The sequence below is a fragment of the Gopherus flavomarginatus genome, chromosome 8, assembly GCF_025201925.1.
Source record: "Gopherus flavomarginatus isolate rGopFla2 chromosome 8, rGopFla2.mat.asm, whole genome shotgun sequence".
Taxonomy (NCBI): domain Eukaryota; kingdom Metazoa; phylum Chordata; order Testudines; family Testudinidae; genus Gopherus; species Gopherus flavomarginatus.
This window is the reverse complement of record NC_066624.1, coordinates 111905401-111918748: the sequence shown is the minus strand read 5'-3', so window position 1 is coordinate 111918748 and position 13348 is coordinate 111905401. Positions and strand designations below refer to the sequence as shown.

At 50.5% G+C, this 13348-nt stretch overlaps 1 protein-coding gene across 2 annotated transcripts in view; it reads right to left on the bottom strand.

The window, feature by feature from the left end:
- Positions 1–13139, bottom strand: part of CCDC50 (coiled-coil domain containing 50) — a 55863-nt gene extending 42724 nt beyond the window's left edge. The window contains exon 1 of one of the 2 annotated variants that reach the window (XM_050964816.1): positions 12849–13139. In XM_050964816.1, the coding sequence (XP_050820773.1) occupies positions 12849–12897 (49 nt within the window). In that variant the 5' untranslated portion in view covers positions 12898–13139. The remainder of the gene's footprint in view (positions 1–12848) is intronic. The other variant, XM_050964817.1, reaches the window with a different exon arrangement.
- Between the last annotated feature and the right edge of the window lie 209 nt (positions 13140–13348).

Here is a 13348-nt window from a genome sequence, read left to right as displayed (position 1 = left end):
CATTATGCAGCCAGAATTGGCAAGATTTAGACATATCCTGGAGTGAGGGCCTAGCGCGAGGCCAGAGTCGAAGATGAAACCCAGGTTCTGGGACAGAGTGACAGGCAGAATGGTGTGACTGTCTACAGCAGAGGGGGGCAAACTATGGCCCACAAGACCATCCTGCCGGGCCCTGGAGCTCTCGGCTGGGGAGGCTAGCCCCTGGCCTCTCCCCTGCTGTCTCCTCTCCCCTGCAGCCTCAGCTTGCTATGCTGCCAGCACTCTGAGTGGCAGGGCAGTGAGAGCCTGCTAGGCAGCACGGCAGGCTCCGGCTAGGCAGCACGGCAGGCTCCGGCTAGGCAGCACGGCAGGCTCCGGCTAGGCAGCACGGCAGGCTCCGGCTAGGCAGCACGGCGTTGTGGCAGGCTCTGGCCACGCAGTGCGGCTGCCAGTCCTGGTGCTCTGAGAGGCATGGTAAGGGGACAGGGAGCAGGGCGGGGGGCGGATACGGGCCAGGAGATCCCAGGGGGCAGTCAGGGGAAGGGGAATGGGGAGGGGTTGGATAGGCGTGGGAGTCCAGGTGGGCCCCATCAGGGGGCGGGGTATGGATAGGGTCATGGCAGTCAGGGGACAGGGGGGTTGAATGGGGAGTAGGGTCCCAGGGGGGCAGTTAGGGGTGGGGGTTCTGGGAGAGGGCGGTCGGGGACAAGGAGCGGGGGGATTAGATGGGTCGCGGGCTTTAAGGGGGGCAGTCAGGAGGCGGAAAGTGGGAGGAGATGAATGAGGGCAGGGCCAGGCTGTTTCAGGAGGCACAACCTTCCCCACCCAGCCCTCCAGACAGTTTCGGAACTCCAATGTGGCCCTCAGACCAAAAATTTTGTCCACTCCCGGTCTACAGAGGTGGAGAAAGAACGTAGGAGGCAGGACTTGGGGCAAAGGGAGAATTAGGCGCTCGGGTTTAGCCACGCCGAGGTTGAGCTGACAGCTGGACAGTCACAAGGAAGAGGTGGCAGGGATACAAGCAAAGATTTTACTTTGTAGAGAAGGAGACGGGTCTGGAGTAGAGAGGTAGAGACGGTAGCTGAATGTTTGTTTGCAGATGAGATGACCCAGAGATAAAATGTAGCGAGAGAGAAGAAGGGGACCAAGGACAGAGCTCTAAGGTGCCCACACAGAAATCTGGAGGGGGAATGGTGAGATCTCCAGAGGACATGCCACAGGAGCAAAGAGAGAGGTAGGAAGAGAACCAGGAGAGGAAAGTGTCACAGAAGCCCAGACATGGTTACAGGAAGAAGAGCTCAGCTGATGACGTTGAAGGCAGCCGACAGGCCCAGGAGGACGAGGATGGAGTACTGGTCCTGAGATCGGGCCAGGAAGAAGTCATTTGAGGCTTTGGCAAGAGCGGTTTCAGCTGAGTGCAAGGGGCAGCAGTCAGACCACAGAGGGTCTAGGATGGGACTGGAGGAGAGAAACGCCAGACAATGACTAACCAGCACGTCCAATCAGCTCAGAGATAAAAGGGAGATGAGACAATAGGCAGAGAGCAAGCAGGGTCAAGGGTGCGTGGGCTTTCTATGATGGGAGAGGCTATAGCATTCTTGTATTGTGAGGGGAAAGAGCCACAGTCTAGTGAAAGGTTAAAGCAGGGGTGGCCAACCTGTGGCTCCAGAACCACATACGGCTCCTCAGAAGTTAATATGCGGCTCCTTGTACAGGCACTGAATCCAGGGCTGGAGCTACAGGCACCAACTTTCCAGTGTGCGCGGTGGGGGGGGGGGGGCTCACTGCTCAACCCCTGGCTCTGCCACAGGCCCTGCCCCCCTCTTCCCCTTCCCGCTCCATCCCTGAGCCTACCGTGCCCTCACTCCTCTCCCTCCCACCCAAAGCCTCCTGCATGCCACAAAACAGCTGACTGGGAGGGAGGGGGAGGCACTGATTGGCGGGACTGCCAGTGGGCAGGAGGCGCCGGGAGTGGGAGGGGGTGGCTGCTGACATATTACTGTGGCTCTTTGGCAATGTACATTGGTAAATTCTGGCTCCTCCTCAGGCTCAGGTTGGCCACCCCTGGGTTAAGGGGAAATGCAGGAGCGTAGAAGAGGTTTCCATTCAGAGCAGTGGGAAAGGCTGCCACAGAAGCATGGAGTGCTTCACAGAAGTCAGACGTCACCATCCCAGCCCATCTCTCTAGGAGCATTTCTGTCAGGGACATGCTCTGGTGTCTTGTCCAGTCTAGCTGTGAAAGCAACATCTGCTGCGTCCTTTAGGAGTGGATTCTGCAGGAGACCACATCTCACCATCAAGAAACTTCTTAATGTTCAGTCCAAATGCTGCTTTTCTCAATTGTATCTCGTTAACGCTTGTTCTGGTCCCTTGAGCACACTGAGTAATTCCCATCTCTCATTGGTGTGAATATGCCTCAAATATCTGCACTTATGTCCCCTTCCCCCTTAGTCATCGCTCAGCTGAACTCCACAAATTATCTCACAACAGTGTCTCATAAGCCAATCCCTCCCCCGACAGTGTCAGTCCTGGTTCAAAGAGGTTGGTTAGTGGGGGGAAGAAGGAAATAAACACTCACCCACATACATGTGGGCTCCACACTTTACCACACGTTTTTGAAACAGACTTTAAAACGGAAGTTAATGGAAAGTGACTCACTCCTACCACACGAGCTTTGTCCCACACAGCGGCGACCACAGGGAAAGCTGTCAGCAGTGCACAGACTAAATCCATCACCAGCACCAGCTCAAGCCAAAAAGGTTCAAGTGTGACTATTTTATTTGGCCAGCAAAGAGTTATTGGGTTAATTGGTTGCATCGTGGGTTAGCACACAAATAAAATAATCGTCAGGGCCCAATGCAAAGTCCACTGAGGTCAGCGGAACACCGCTGTGGGTCTTTGGATCAGGCTCCTTCGATACCTGCCTTCGGAGGATCTCAAAGCTCATTACAAACACTAACTAGTTAATCCCCATAATACTGCCTGAAGCATGGTGCATTTAAAAGGCAGAGTAACTGATTCACAGAGAGATCTGTGAGGTCAGACAGTTTGTGTGTGTGCGCGCGCGGTGGGGGGAAACACAGATGCTGAGATCAGAATGTAAGTTATTACAACCATTGATAACAGTACTGAGGACCCACTGTGACGCTCTATTGTGATCTAAACAGATACACCAGATAAAAGGGATAACAGACATGGAGCTGACACAAAAAGAGATGAGCGATCAACCCAAGGGCACACAGGGAGTCTCTGAACCCACATCTCCTAGATCCTAGTTCAGTGTTTTAAGCATAAGAGCTGCCTCCCTTCCCCCAGAGACTTTCATGTTTTGAGCTTGAGCTAAATGTAGATGAGGAAGCCAGTAGGCTAGTGTGACACTGGCCAGCTGCCTGGCACACAAATTGTCAAGTTCATGGGCTCGGGACTAGCACTATGGGGAAGATGCAGTGTGAAGCTGTTCATCTGAGCATTGCCAGCCTCGGTGGGAGTGTCATGTGAGCTTTGCCGAGGATTTGACTTGGGCTAGAAACACCTGGTTCCTTACTCCAAATACTTTTCTCTGAACAAACAGGTTCAACTTGGAAGTCTCTGAGAAAACAGGAGGCAAATCCTTGCAAAACAGGGCCATTTCCTCCAAAACTGAAAAGCATCACCATCGCCCGCCTCCACACAGGCCCCATGGGCCCCTGCTTTTCCTTAAGCAGCCTATTATAGTCCAGGAGGTGGAGGGCACCTGAGTTTTCCCTGCTCTCATTCAGGATCAGGGCAGGAGAGAGACTGCTTCCCTGAAGCCGAGGCCCCATGTACCTCATACTTAGGGCCCTTCGGTTTTGGTTATTTTATTTTTTCCCAGGAATTTACCAGTGTTCATTCCTGCAACAACAAAAATAGATGAAAATCAGTGGCAAAAAGCTATTGATAATTTGTCTAGGTAAATATCTGGGTTATTTTGGTGGAGGGAAGGATGGGGGGGGGGGAGTATTGATTAGATTAATGCTTTGATGAATGGAATTCAATGTGGCTTGCTGCAGAACTAAAACAGAACTCAAAACCAAAATGCCACCTCTGAATTTAAGAAAACAATATAGTCCTAATCCCCAAATGAAAAGTTTTATTTGAAAAAACAGTTTACTGTTGTAGACGTAGAACTATTAGGCTATAAATATTAACATTTGATAATTGGGCCATACCATTTGCAGCGCATACACTCAACTTCATCCTTTTCTCCCATTTGTTATTTTTAATTTTCTTCCCATTTTAGTATCTTTAAATCATTATCTGCTAACAGCTTGAAATGTTTACGTGGTGGGCGTGAGATTCATCAGTAGCTTCAGATGCTCACACACTTCAGAGCTTGAGCGCGTCCCTGTTTGTTTATTATGCATATCCTGAGTCTAGACGAATACATGGCATTATTCAACAGGCAGCTCTGCATATACACACACAGACTAACATGTTTTCATAATACAGCTCTCATGCAGTTTATTGTATTTTCATAATAAAACAAGTTTTTTATATATATTTGAATAATACAAATGTAGGGTGAAAATTAGAAAAAAAAAGAGTAATACTTTTTGTAAAACCCAGGATTTTTGGGGTAGAAATCAGTTTAAATGGAAAATGATGGGGCCTACCCCAACTCTACCATGCAGAAGCAAAGGTATCAATTGGCTGCCTGCAGAAAGCATTGGAGCCAAGGGGGAGCATACGGACAGCCCTCAGCCAAACACTGTTCTTCCTAGGGCAACCTCCCTGGCTAGCTACAGACACAATCCCTAGCAGTGTCAGGTGTGAAAAGGGGGATGGGAGAAGGCACTCAAGCCTGTTTGTTCAGGGGAAAGTTTTTGGAGTAAGGAACCAGGTGTTTCTAGCCCAGACCACTCTCTTTAAAAGGCTCACGTGAATCTCACACCAGGTCAGCAATGCTCAGATGAACAGCTTCACATGGCAACTTGCCCACAGCTCTAGTCACAAGCATGATGAGTCCCAGCCAAGCTCCTACTGAATTTGTGCACTTCAGAAAACCGATTACTATTCACCAGGGCCGATTGTGAAACAGTGACCCAGATATGGAAGGCCCTATATAACCCAGGACACATCCCCCCCAAGACATCCAGTCCCCACACGCCGGCCTAGAGTGATTTCCAAGAAGCAGAGAACCACGACCCTGCACAGCACAAGGCTAGCAGTCAGTCATCCAGGCCCGAGCAGCACAGTGCCGGTGCTTTAGCAATGACCTCGCCGATCTTCAACCACTTGAACAACTGCTGTCCTGATGACAGCAAAACTGACAGGCCAAAGCCTGCTTGCTCTGACTGACACCTTAACGAGCAAGGCGAGCCCTGTCTCGGCTTCCATACGCACCTCTGAGAAGTTCTAAGGCAATTCCTGCTCCCCATACCAATAATCTACAATTTTGAACCTATTTCCAATCCTGAAAGACACCAAGTTGTTTTTCCTCTACCCTCACTTACTTGCACACACACAACACAGGCCAGAGGTAGTCTGGAAAGCCTGACATAAGCCAATAGCATCAGAAAATCTGGGCAGATTCCAAGAGAAATTGAGAGACACAGAACACTGACCCGGCCATCTGCCCGCTTCAGAGTCAGCGGCCACGTGGCTCTACTAGCGAGGGTCTCAGTGAGGGTCAGGGGAAGCTGCAGTGGTCAGAGGGCAGGTGGAGGGGGAGGAGAAAGGGGAAGACAGAGGCTGATGCTTAGAACAAAGTTGTATTCAATCATATAAGAGAGCTGTACACAGGGAGCCAGGCAGCCTGCCTGCCCCGAGAAAATCCTTGCCAAGACAGAACATATCCATACAAGCCTTTCCTGTTCCCCCAAGGCAGCAGCTGTGCCTGCCACGGGCACGTGAAGAAAAGCCAGTCAAGCTGGCATCGGCACAAAGAGCGGCTTTTGAAACTACAGCTCAGTATTTGTAAAAAAGTCAAATTAGAGACTTCAATGAGAGCGGAATTCCTAAGGCAGCCATTGTCACAGCCACCCGCCCACAGGGCCGCACTGAAACAGTCAGGCCTTGTCTACACTGGGGGCTTCGCAACAGAGCACGATGTGCTACACTGGTGTGAAATGTCACGTGACCCAGTGAAGCTTAACCCAACTCCAAACTGGGGGACACAGCTGGCGGCAAGCCCAGGGTCCGGAGAGGGTGGTTTGTGTCAGAGGGCAGGTACCTGTTGGAAACAGGAGGGGAAAAACAAATGACCAGAACTGGCAGAGGGGACTGGAAATACGTGGCTACAGAGCTGTTCACCAGTTCAGATCCACTTGGCATCACAGACAGTGAATGAACATTTTAAACCAAGCTGGGAAGTTCTTCTAAAAGATCTGCTCTAGGCATTATTCCAGGGGAGTTCTGTGGCCTGTGTTGTACAGGGGGCCAGACCAGAGGATCACAGTAGTGCCTTCTGGCCTTTGACTCTATGCTATGTTCTCGTTGTGTCTCTGTCCCAGACGGCAGGTGTCTGCGTCACAAAGCAAGAGGTATAACTCTCAGCCTGGCAGACACAGCGGCAACCAAATGGACCATGGGGCCTCAACTATCCTGGAAAGAAAGGTGGGATTGTGCAGGTCTGGGGGATCCCTGTGGGTCTGTCTACACTGTAAGGTAAGCCCAGGATTACTAGAACTCAAGTTAGCAGACCCTGGATTTGTTAGCCTAGGGCTTGAGTGTCTATAGTCATCTGTAACCCCAGGTTAGGAATTGCTGAACCCTGGGTCCCAACCTGGGGCTCCAGCATCTGCACTGCATTATGCAGGCCTACGTCCAACCGCCCATACCCCCAGACTTTCTAGTGCCCTCCCAAAATGTGGTCATTCTAGCCTTGTGTTTGTGGTCAACCACCACGCTTGGCTGTTGAGAGGACAAAGAAAGTCAGCCCATGGGATACTTTTGGCAGACTCCTAGAGCACAAGTCCAACAGGGCTGTGTCTACACTGCTTGAACTGTGGATCCCAGACTGACTCAGGGTCAGAGTCTCCATTCCCATAGGGTCCTGGGGCCCTTGGTCCAATCCCTGACCTAACTGGATTTGTGTGTAGACAGAAGGAAGGTTATGCTTGAGCCTGAGCTCAACCCCGAGGCTTACACTACAATGTAGATGTGCCCTAGAGATATTAGTTTGGATCCCTCAGTGACACCCTGACTCCAGCCCACCTGCCTCCCTTAGGATACACACGTGTGTACTGCATCCATGAGGTGATATGCAGTGGTAAAAGCAGATTGGAACAGGGCTGGGAGCTGTGGAGAAGGACTGGTTACTTAAGCCAGGGAGAAGAGGGAGAGCTGCGTTTTTCCCTCCACACAATTCCCTTGCTTTAACCTCTGGTGTTATGCCAGGGGATGGGGATCAGTCTGGCATGCAACTACTTGCATCACAAGTCAGTTTCATAAGTAACTGATTAGGAATAATTGTCTATCGCCAGCATGTTTTTGTCCCAAAGGCTCTCCAAAAGGCCTCATGAAATAGGCATATGGAACTTTTCACTGCCCCCGTGCAGCCACCTCTGAGATGGAACATGACAGCAGTCAAACAGCACACAGTAACATTGCCCAGCAGCTCAGGGCTGGGAAAGAAAAAGACTGTTTCCTCTTAAAACTGCATATATGAACCCAAGCAGGAAACAGCTCAAGATGAAACTTGGCCAGGACCATATCTAACATGGCTACTTCTGATAAATATTAGTATGGTTTCCTTATTGACTACAATGGTCAGAAACTTCACTTTACATCTCATCTCAAAAATGGCAACTCCAACAGCAAAGTGGCTTCTAATACTGGGCTGAAGCACTGCAGCCTAGGCTACACTGGAAAACATTTGCCTGGATAGCTAGATAGAGGCAGCTTCTACCGCTAAAGTGTTCTGGTGGAGCCTATACCAGCTCCCCAAAAGTAGTAAGTTATACTGCCATAAAAGTGCTTTTGCTGGTATTGTTGCATTTAGGGCTTTTACGGATATAAAAATATCAATTAAAAAAACAACAGCCTTTAACTGATACTACTACTGATTCACAGATTCTAAGACCAGAAGGGACCATAGTCATCTAGTCCAGAAATCAGCAAACTATGGCCTGCGGGACCATCCTGCCCAGTTCTTGAGCTCCCGGCCAGGTAGGCTAGCCCCTAGCCCCTCCCCTGCTGTCCCCCCTGCCACACAGCCTCAGCTCACTGTGCCGCTAGCGCTCTGGGCGGCGGGGCAGTGTACTCCTGAGGGGCAGCGCGGCGGTGTGGCTGGCTCCAGCTGGGCAGCACGTCTGCCAGTTCTGGTGCTCTGAGTGCCATGGTAAGGGGTCAGGGAGTGGGGGGGGGAGGGTGGATAAGGGGCAAGGGGTCCCAGGGGGCAGTCAGGGGACAGGGGGTAGTTGGATAGGGGATGGGGTTTTGGGGGGAGCTGTCAGGAGACGGGGGTGTGGATAGGGGTCGGGGCAGTCAGGGGACAGGGGGAGCTGGATAGAGGGTGGGGTCCTGGGGGGGCAGTTAGGGGTAGGGGATATCGGGAGGTGGTGGTCAGGGGACAAGGCGCCGAGGAGTTGAATGGGTCGGGGTTCAGGGGGGGCAGTCAGGGGGTGCTAAGTGGGAGGGGTTGGATGGGGGCGGGGGCCAGGCTGTTTGGGGAGGCACAGCCTTCCCAACCTGGCCCTCCATACAGTTTTGGAACCCTGATGTGGCCCTTAGGCCAAAAAGTTTGCCCACTCCTGATCGAGTCTGACCTCCTGCAGAGCACAGGCCAGATGGAACCAGCAACATTATTCCCAGAGTACGGTCTTGTAGAAAAAAGATTAAATCTTGATTTTAAAATTGCCAGTGATGGAGAATCCACCATGACCCTTGAACTGTTCCAGTGGTTAGTTACCATCACTGTTCAAAACGTACTCCTCATATCCTACCTTCAACTTCCAGCCACTGGATCTTGTTATACCTCTGTCTGCTAGACCAAAGAGCATGTTACTAAATACTCGTTCCCCATCTAGGTACTGCTAGACACAAGGAGCTCTATCTATTTAGCTTAACAACGAGACGGTTAAGGGTGCCTTGATCACAGTCTGTCGCTACAAGGCAGGTTCTCATTTTTTAATCATTCTCACGGCTTTTCTCTGAACTCTCTCCGATTTAGAGCATCCTTCTTGAACTGTGTGCACCAGAACTGGACACAGGATTCCAGGGACAGGCTCACCAGTGCCATCTACTCCTACTCCAGATTCCCCAGTTTACATATCCCCAGGTTCACATTAGCCCTTTGGCCACAACATCACACTGGGAGTTCACGTTCAGCTGATTATCCAAAACTCCCAAATATTTTTCAGAGTCTCTGCTTCCCAGGAGAGCACCACCCATCCTGTAAGCATGGCCTACATTCTTTGTTCCCAGATGTACACATTTACTTTAAGCTGTGTTAAAATGCATATTGTTTACTTGCTCCCAGCTTAAGGAGCAATCCAGATCACTCTGTATCAGCAACTTGTCCTCTTTGTTATTTGCCACTCATCCAATTTCTGTATCATTTGCGAACATTATCAGTGATATTTTGTTTTCTTTCAGGTCACTGATAAGTGCCATGAACAGATCCTTGCGGGACCCCACTAGAAACACACCCACTCAATGATAATTCCCCATTTACAATTGCATTTTGACAGTGTTTTAATTCATTTAATTTGTGCCAAATAGGTTTTATAAATCAAAATATTGTGGCGTACCAAGTCAAAATGCCTTGCAGAAGTCCAAGGATATTGTACCAAGACTTACCTTCATCAACCAAATCTGTAGCCTCATTTAAAAAAAAAAAAAGGGGGGGGAGGAGGGATTCTGTCAAACTAGCTTCTTATTTTCCATCAACCCATGTTAACTGGTATTAATTATATTACCTTCCTTTATTATGCCCTATCTAAGCCACTCCCTTATCTTGCTCAGGATCGATGTCAGATAGACAAGCCTCTAATTACCCAGATCATCTCATTTACTCTAAGTGTCAGCAAAATACTGACAAAAGATTAAGTGTAGACCTGGCTTTAATAAGAAGTCATCTGTGGATCTGAATAACCAGCACCACTTCCTGCAGCATCTAGCTACACTTCTTAGATTATCCAAGGACAGAATCAGCTTAACATTTCTTAGATGAGATGAGATTTTATATGACCGCAGCACTAAAACAGCAACGAGACCCTTATTCTTCCAAGAAGTACCGTGGTATCTTATTGTCACAAAGACTAGACCCTCAGCGATAGTTCTCATCTGAAGGAGAGTTAATAAGAAATAAAGAAACGGGAGTAAAGAGAGTAGTAAAATGATCTTCCAACCCGTTAATGAATCACCAAACTGACCTTTGTCCCAAATAAACAGAGTGGACATTTCTCCAAAAGGATGGACAGTGATTTTCTGCACCTGGAATAAATATTTCCCTGGTTATGGGAGCTGCTCTGTTTCTTCCCTTTGTGTGGTGTCACAAGCAGATGCTAGAAACAGGGAGGTCAGTAATGAAGCGATCTATTCTAAACAAAGCACAATTGGGGTTCAACGCTTTCCATCAGAATAAAACCTGATGAATTATGTTCCCAGTAAATTAAAGGTACTGGACTGAGACTTTACAGAACACAAAGGCTCCACTTACCCTGCACGTTTTAGTCACATTGTAACACTCCCCTAGTCAAACTGTTATTTGGCACTAAGGGTGAAATCTTGGCTCCACTGAAATCAATGGGAGTTTTGCCATTAACTTAAGTGGACCAAGGTTTCACCCTAAATCTTCCGCACCTGAATGCTACCATTCTCCACTGGCAACAAACAGAAGCATTAACACAAAATTCTTAGGGTTTGGCCTGTATCCCCTCTATCTACTCAAGTTTTTAAGACTAAACTGGATCTTCAAGTGTATACTTGCTACTTCGTATTCACTATGAACAAAATACTATTGGCTACAGAATTGGAAACACGTCTAAGATGTTCTGAATGGATGTCCACAGTAATTCTAACATCCACCACTCTCAGTAACACTGGTGTAAATCCAGAGTAACTCCTTTGGCTGGTGAAGTTACAAAAGATTTACTCTGTTGTAAGCAAGAATGGAATCTGTCCCGTAAATAATACTTTTCATCTGAAGACCTCTGAGCACTTTTAATACCCAACAGCACCCTTCTGAAGTAGGCAGGTATCGTTATTCCTGCTTTCCAGATGGAGAAATTGAGACACTGACAGGTTGAGCTGGGGACGGAACCCAGAACTCCCAGTTCCCAGGCCTTTGCTACAGTTACTAGATCACACCCGCTCTGAGTAGAGGTTAAACTGTAATTCAACAAAAAGAACAAAAAACATGGTTGTTTTCCTTCTAGAACAATGCAAACCCAAGAGAGCCCAGAGAGGTAAAATCCCAGCTACACTGCAGTCTAATTAGATATTTATCCTGCACTCATCACCATGACATCTGAGCACAGATAAGATCAGTGATGCTGAGGGACTGGGTTACCACACAGCTAGTCCAGACACAATCAAAAACACATTTACAGGACTGACCCATGTTTCACCCATGTCTTTGAACTGTGACACATGGGACACCATTAAAGCGTGGTTAAATCTTACAGCATGCATGGGACCACAGTGTGGTTTAACCCAATCCTGGGCACCATTCATCTGACAACAGACACTGGCCCAAAAGATGAATTAACATCTTCACCCTCCATAGTTCTGCCCTTCCCCTCTGTTCCCAAGGCTCAGCCCTAACCTGCTAGGGGCAAGGGCTGTGAAGAGCAGATTTGAATATCAATGGCATAATAGGCTCCTAGCTATTGCATAGCAAGGCTTATTGTCTGCCCTGCTTACAGATGTGCTGGAGCACACACACACACACCCGGGACAATAATAAATCCTGAGCCACTCCACCGGATCGATACAAAGGCTCCAGCCCTCCCTCCCCAGCTCTAAGGCTGCTTTTGTCTCCAGCCAGGCAGTGGCCCTGGGGGCACATCCAGGACGGTGAAATTGCAAGTGACATGCGGCTCTCCAGGAAGCTGAAAGCGTCGCCTGATTTGCCTTTGCTGAATCCAGGCCCCTTCCTCTCCCGTTGTAGGACCGGTAAAAAAAACACCCGACATAAGTTTAAACCAATACAGACTGAACAAAAAGCCGGATCTCCACACGGTCCCTCAATCTCCGGAGCGTCTAATCTTCCCCAGCCTGCAGCCCCCACCTTACTGTCAGGTCAAAGCGGTTCCGCAAACCACACTGTAGCCCACTGCCAGAGCTGGGGCTGGATTTCTGCTCCGAGCCAGAGACACGCCGGGCTTAGGGGAGAGGCGCTAATGGCCAGTGCCCCAGCAGGATCGGCGCCACAAGCTCGGGGAAGTGGTTCCCATCACAGGCAGGGGTCACCGTGTGGTTGAGTGGCTCTCAGCATCCCGCACTGTAGGGAATGTCCCAGAAATCAGATCCCCTCCGTGGGGCCCAAGGGTCAGGGCTCATCCCCTCTGCCCAGCGCCTAACCAGGTCTCAATGCTGGACGCCTGCCCTGGATGTGGCGGAGCTGGGGTTTCCTCTTGACCAGCAGGCAGCTCCCAGGCCTGCCTGCCAAACCCCAGGAGGGACAGAGTCACATTTCACAACACAGACAGCACAAGACACACACTCTCCATTCATCCCTGACCACCACTCCTCTTTTAGCATGCAGAAATATTAACACCCCCCCCAATCTCGTGTGTGTGTGTGTGTGTGTGTGTGTGTGTGTGTGTACACTCTCCACCGCTGCCCAGGGACGTCCGACTCCTGGCACAGGGGGCGGGGGAAAGCAAACCTCCCGCTGACCCCTAGGCGGGGAGCACCCAGCTGGCTCGGGGGCGGGGGGCAGCGCCCCAGACGCGCCTTACCTTCCTTCACGCCAGGTAGCTTGGACTGATCGATGCTGATTTCAGCCATGTTGGGATCTTGCGCTTACTCCTGCTCCAGCTGCGGCGGGCTGCGGGCCGGGGGGGCTCCGCCCCTGCACACGGGGGGGTCGATCCGGGGGCTCTCGCTGGGGCTGAGCGCTGGCTGCAGCGATTGGAGCCGGGGTGGGGGGGAGGCAGGGGAAACAATCACAGCCGCTGACCTGTCCCCCCCCCCCAAAAGTGCCCGGCCACCGCCTCCTTCGCGCCCCCGCTAGCAACACCTCCTCCTGGAAGCGATACAATGTAACTGGAGGCAGGAAACGGACACTGGGCTCTGTACGGAGCGCGAGACGGGACAGAAAGCGGCGGGAGCGGCAGGTTCCTAACCGCAGCTGCATGGAGCTCACACGCTGGCAGCGGGGCGCCCGGTGCCGTGTCCCTTCCCAGTTAAATCCCCCAGGAGCGCGGCACGTGCTTCCCGCCCCACCCCGCTGCCCAGT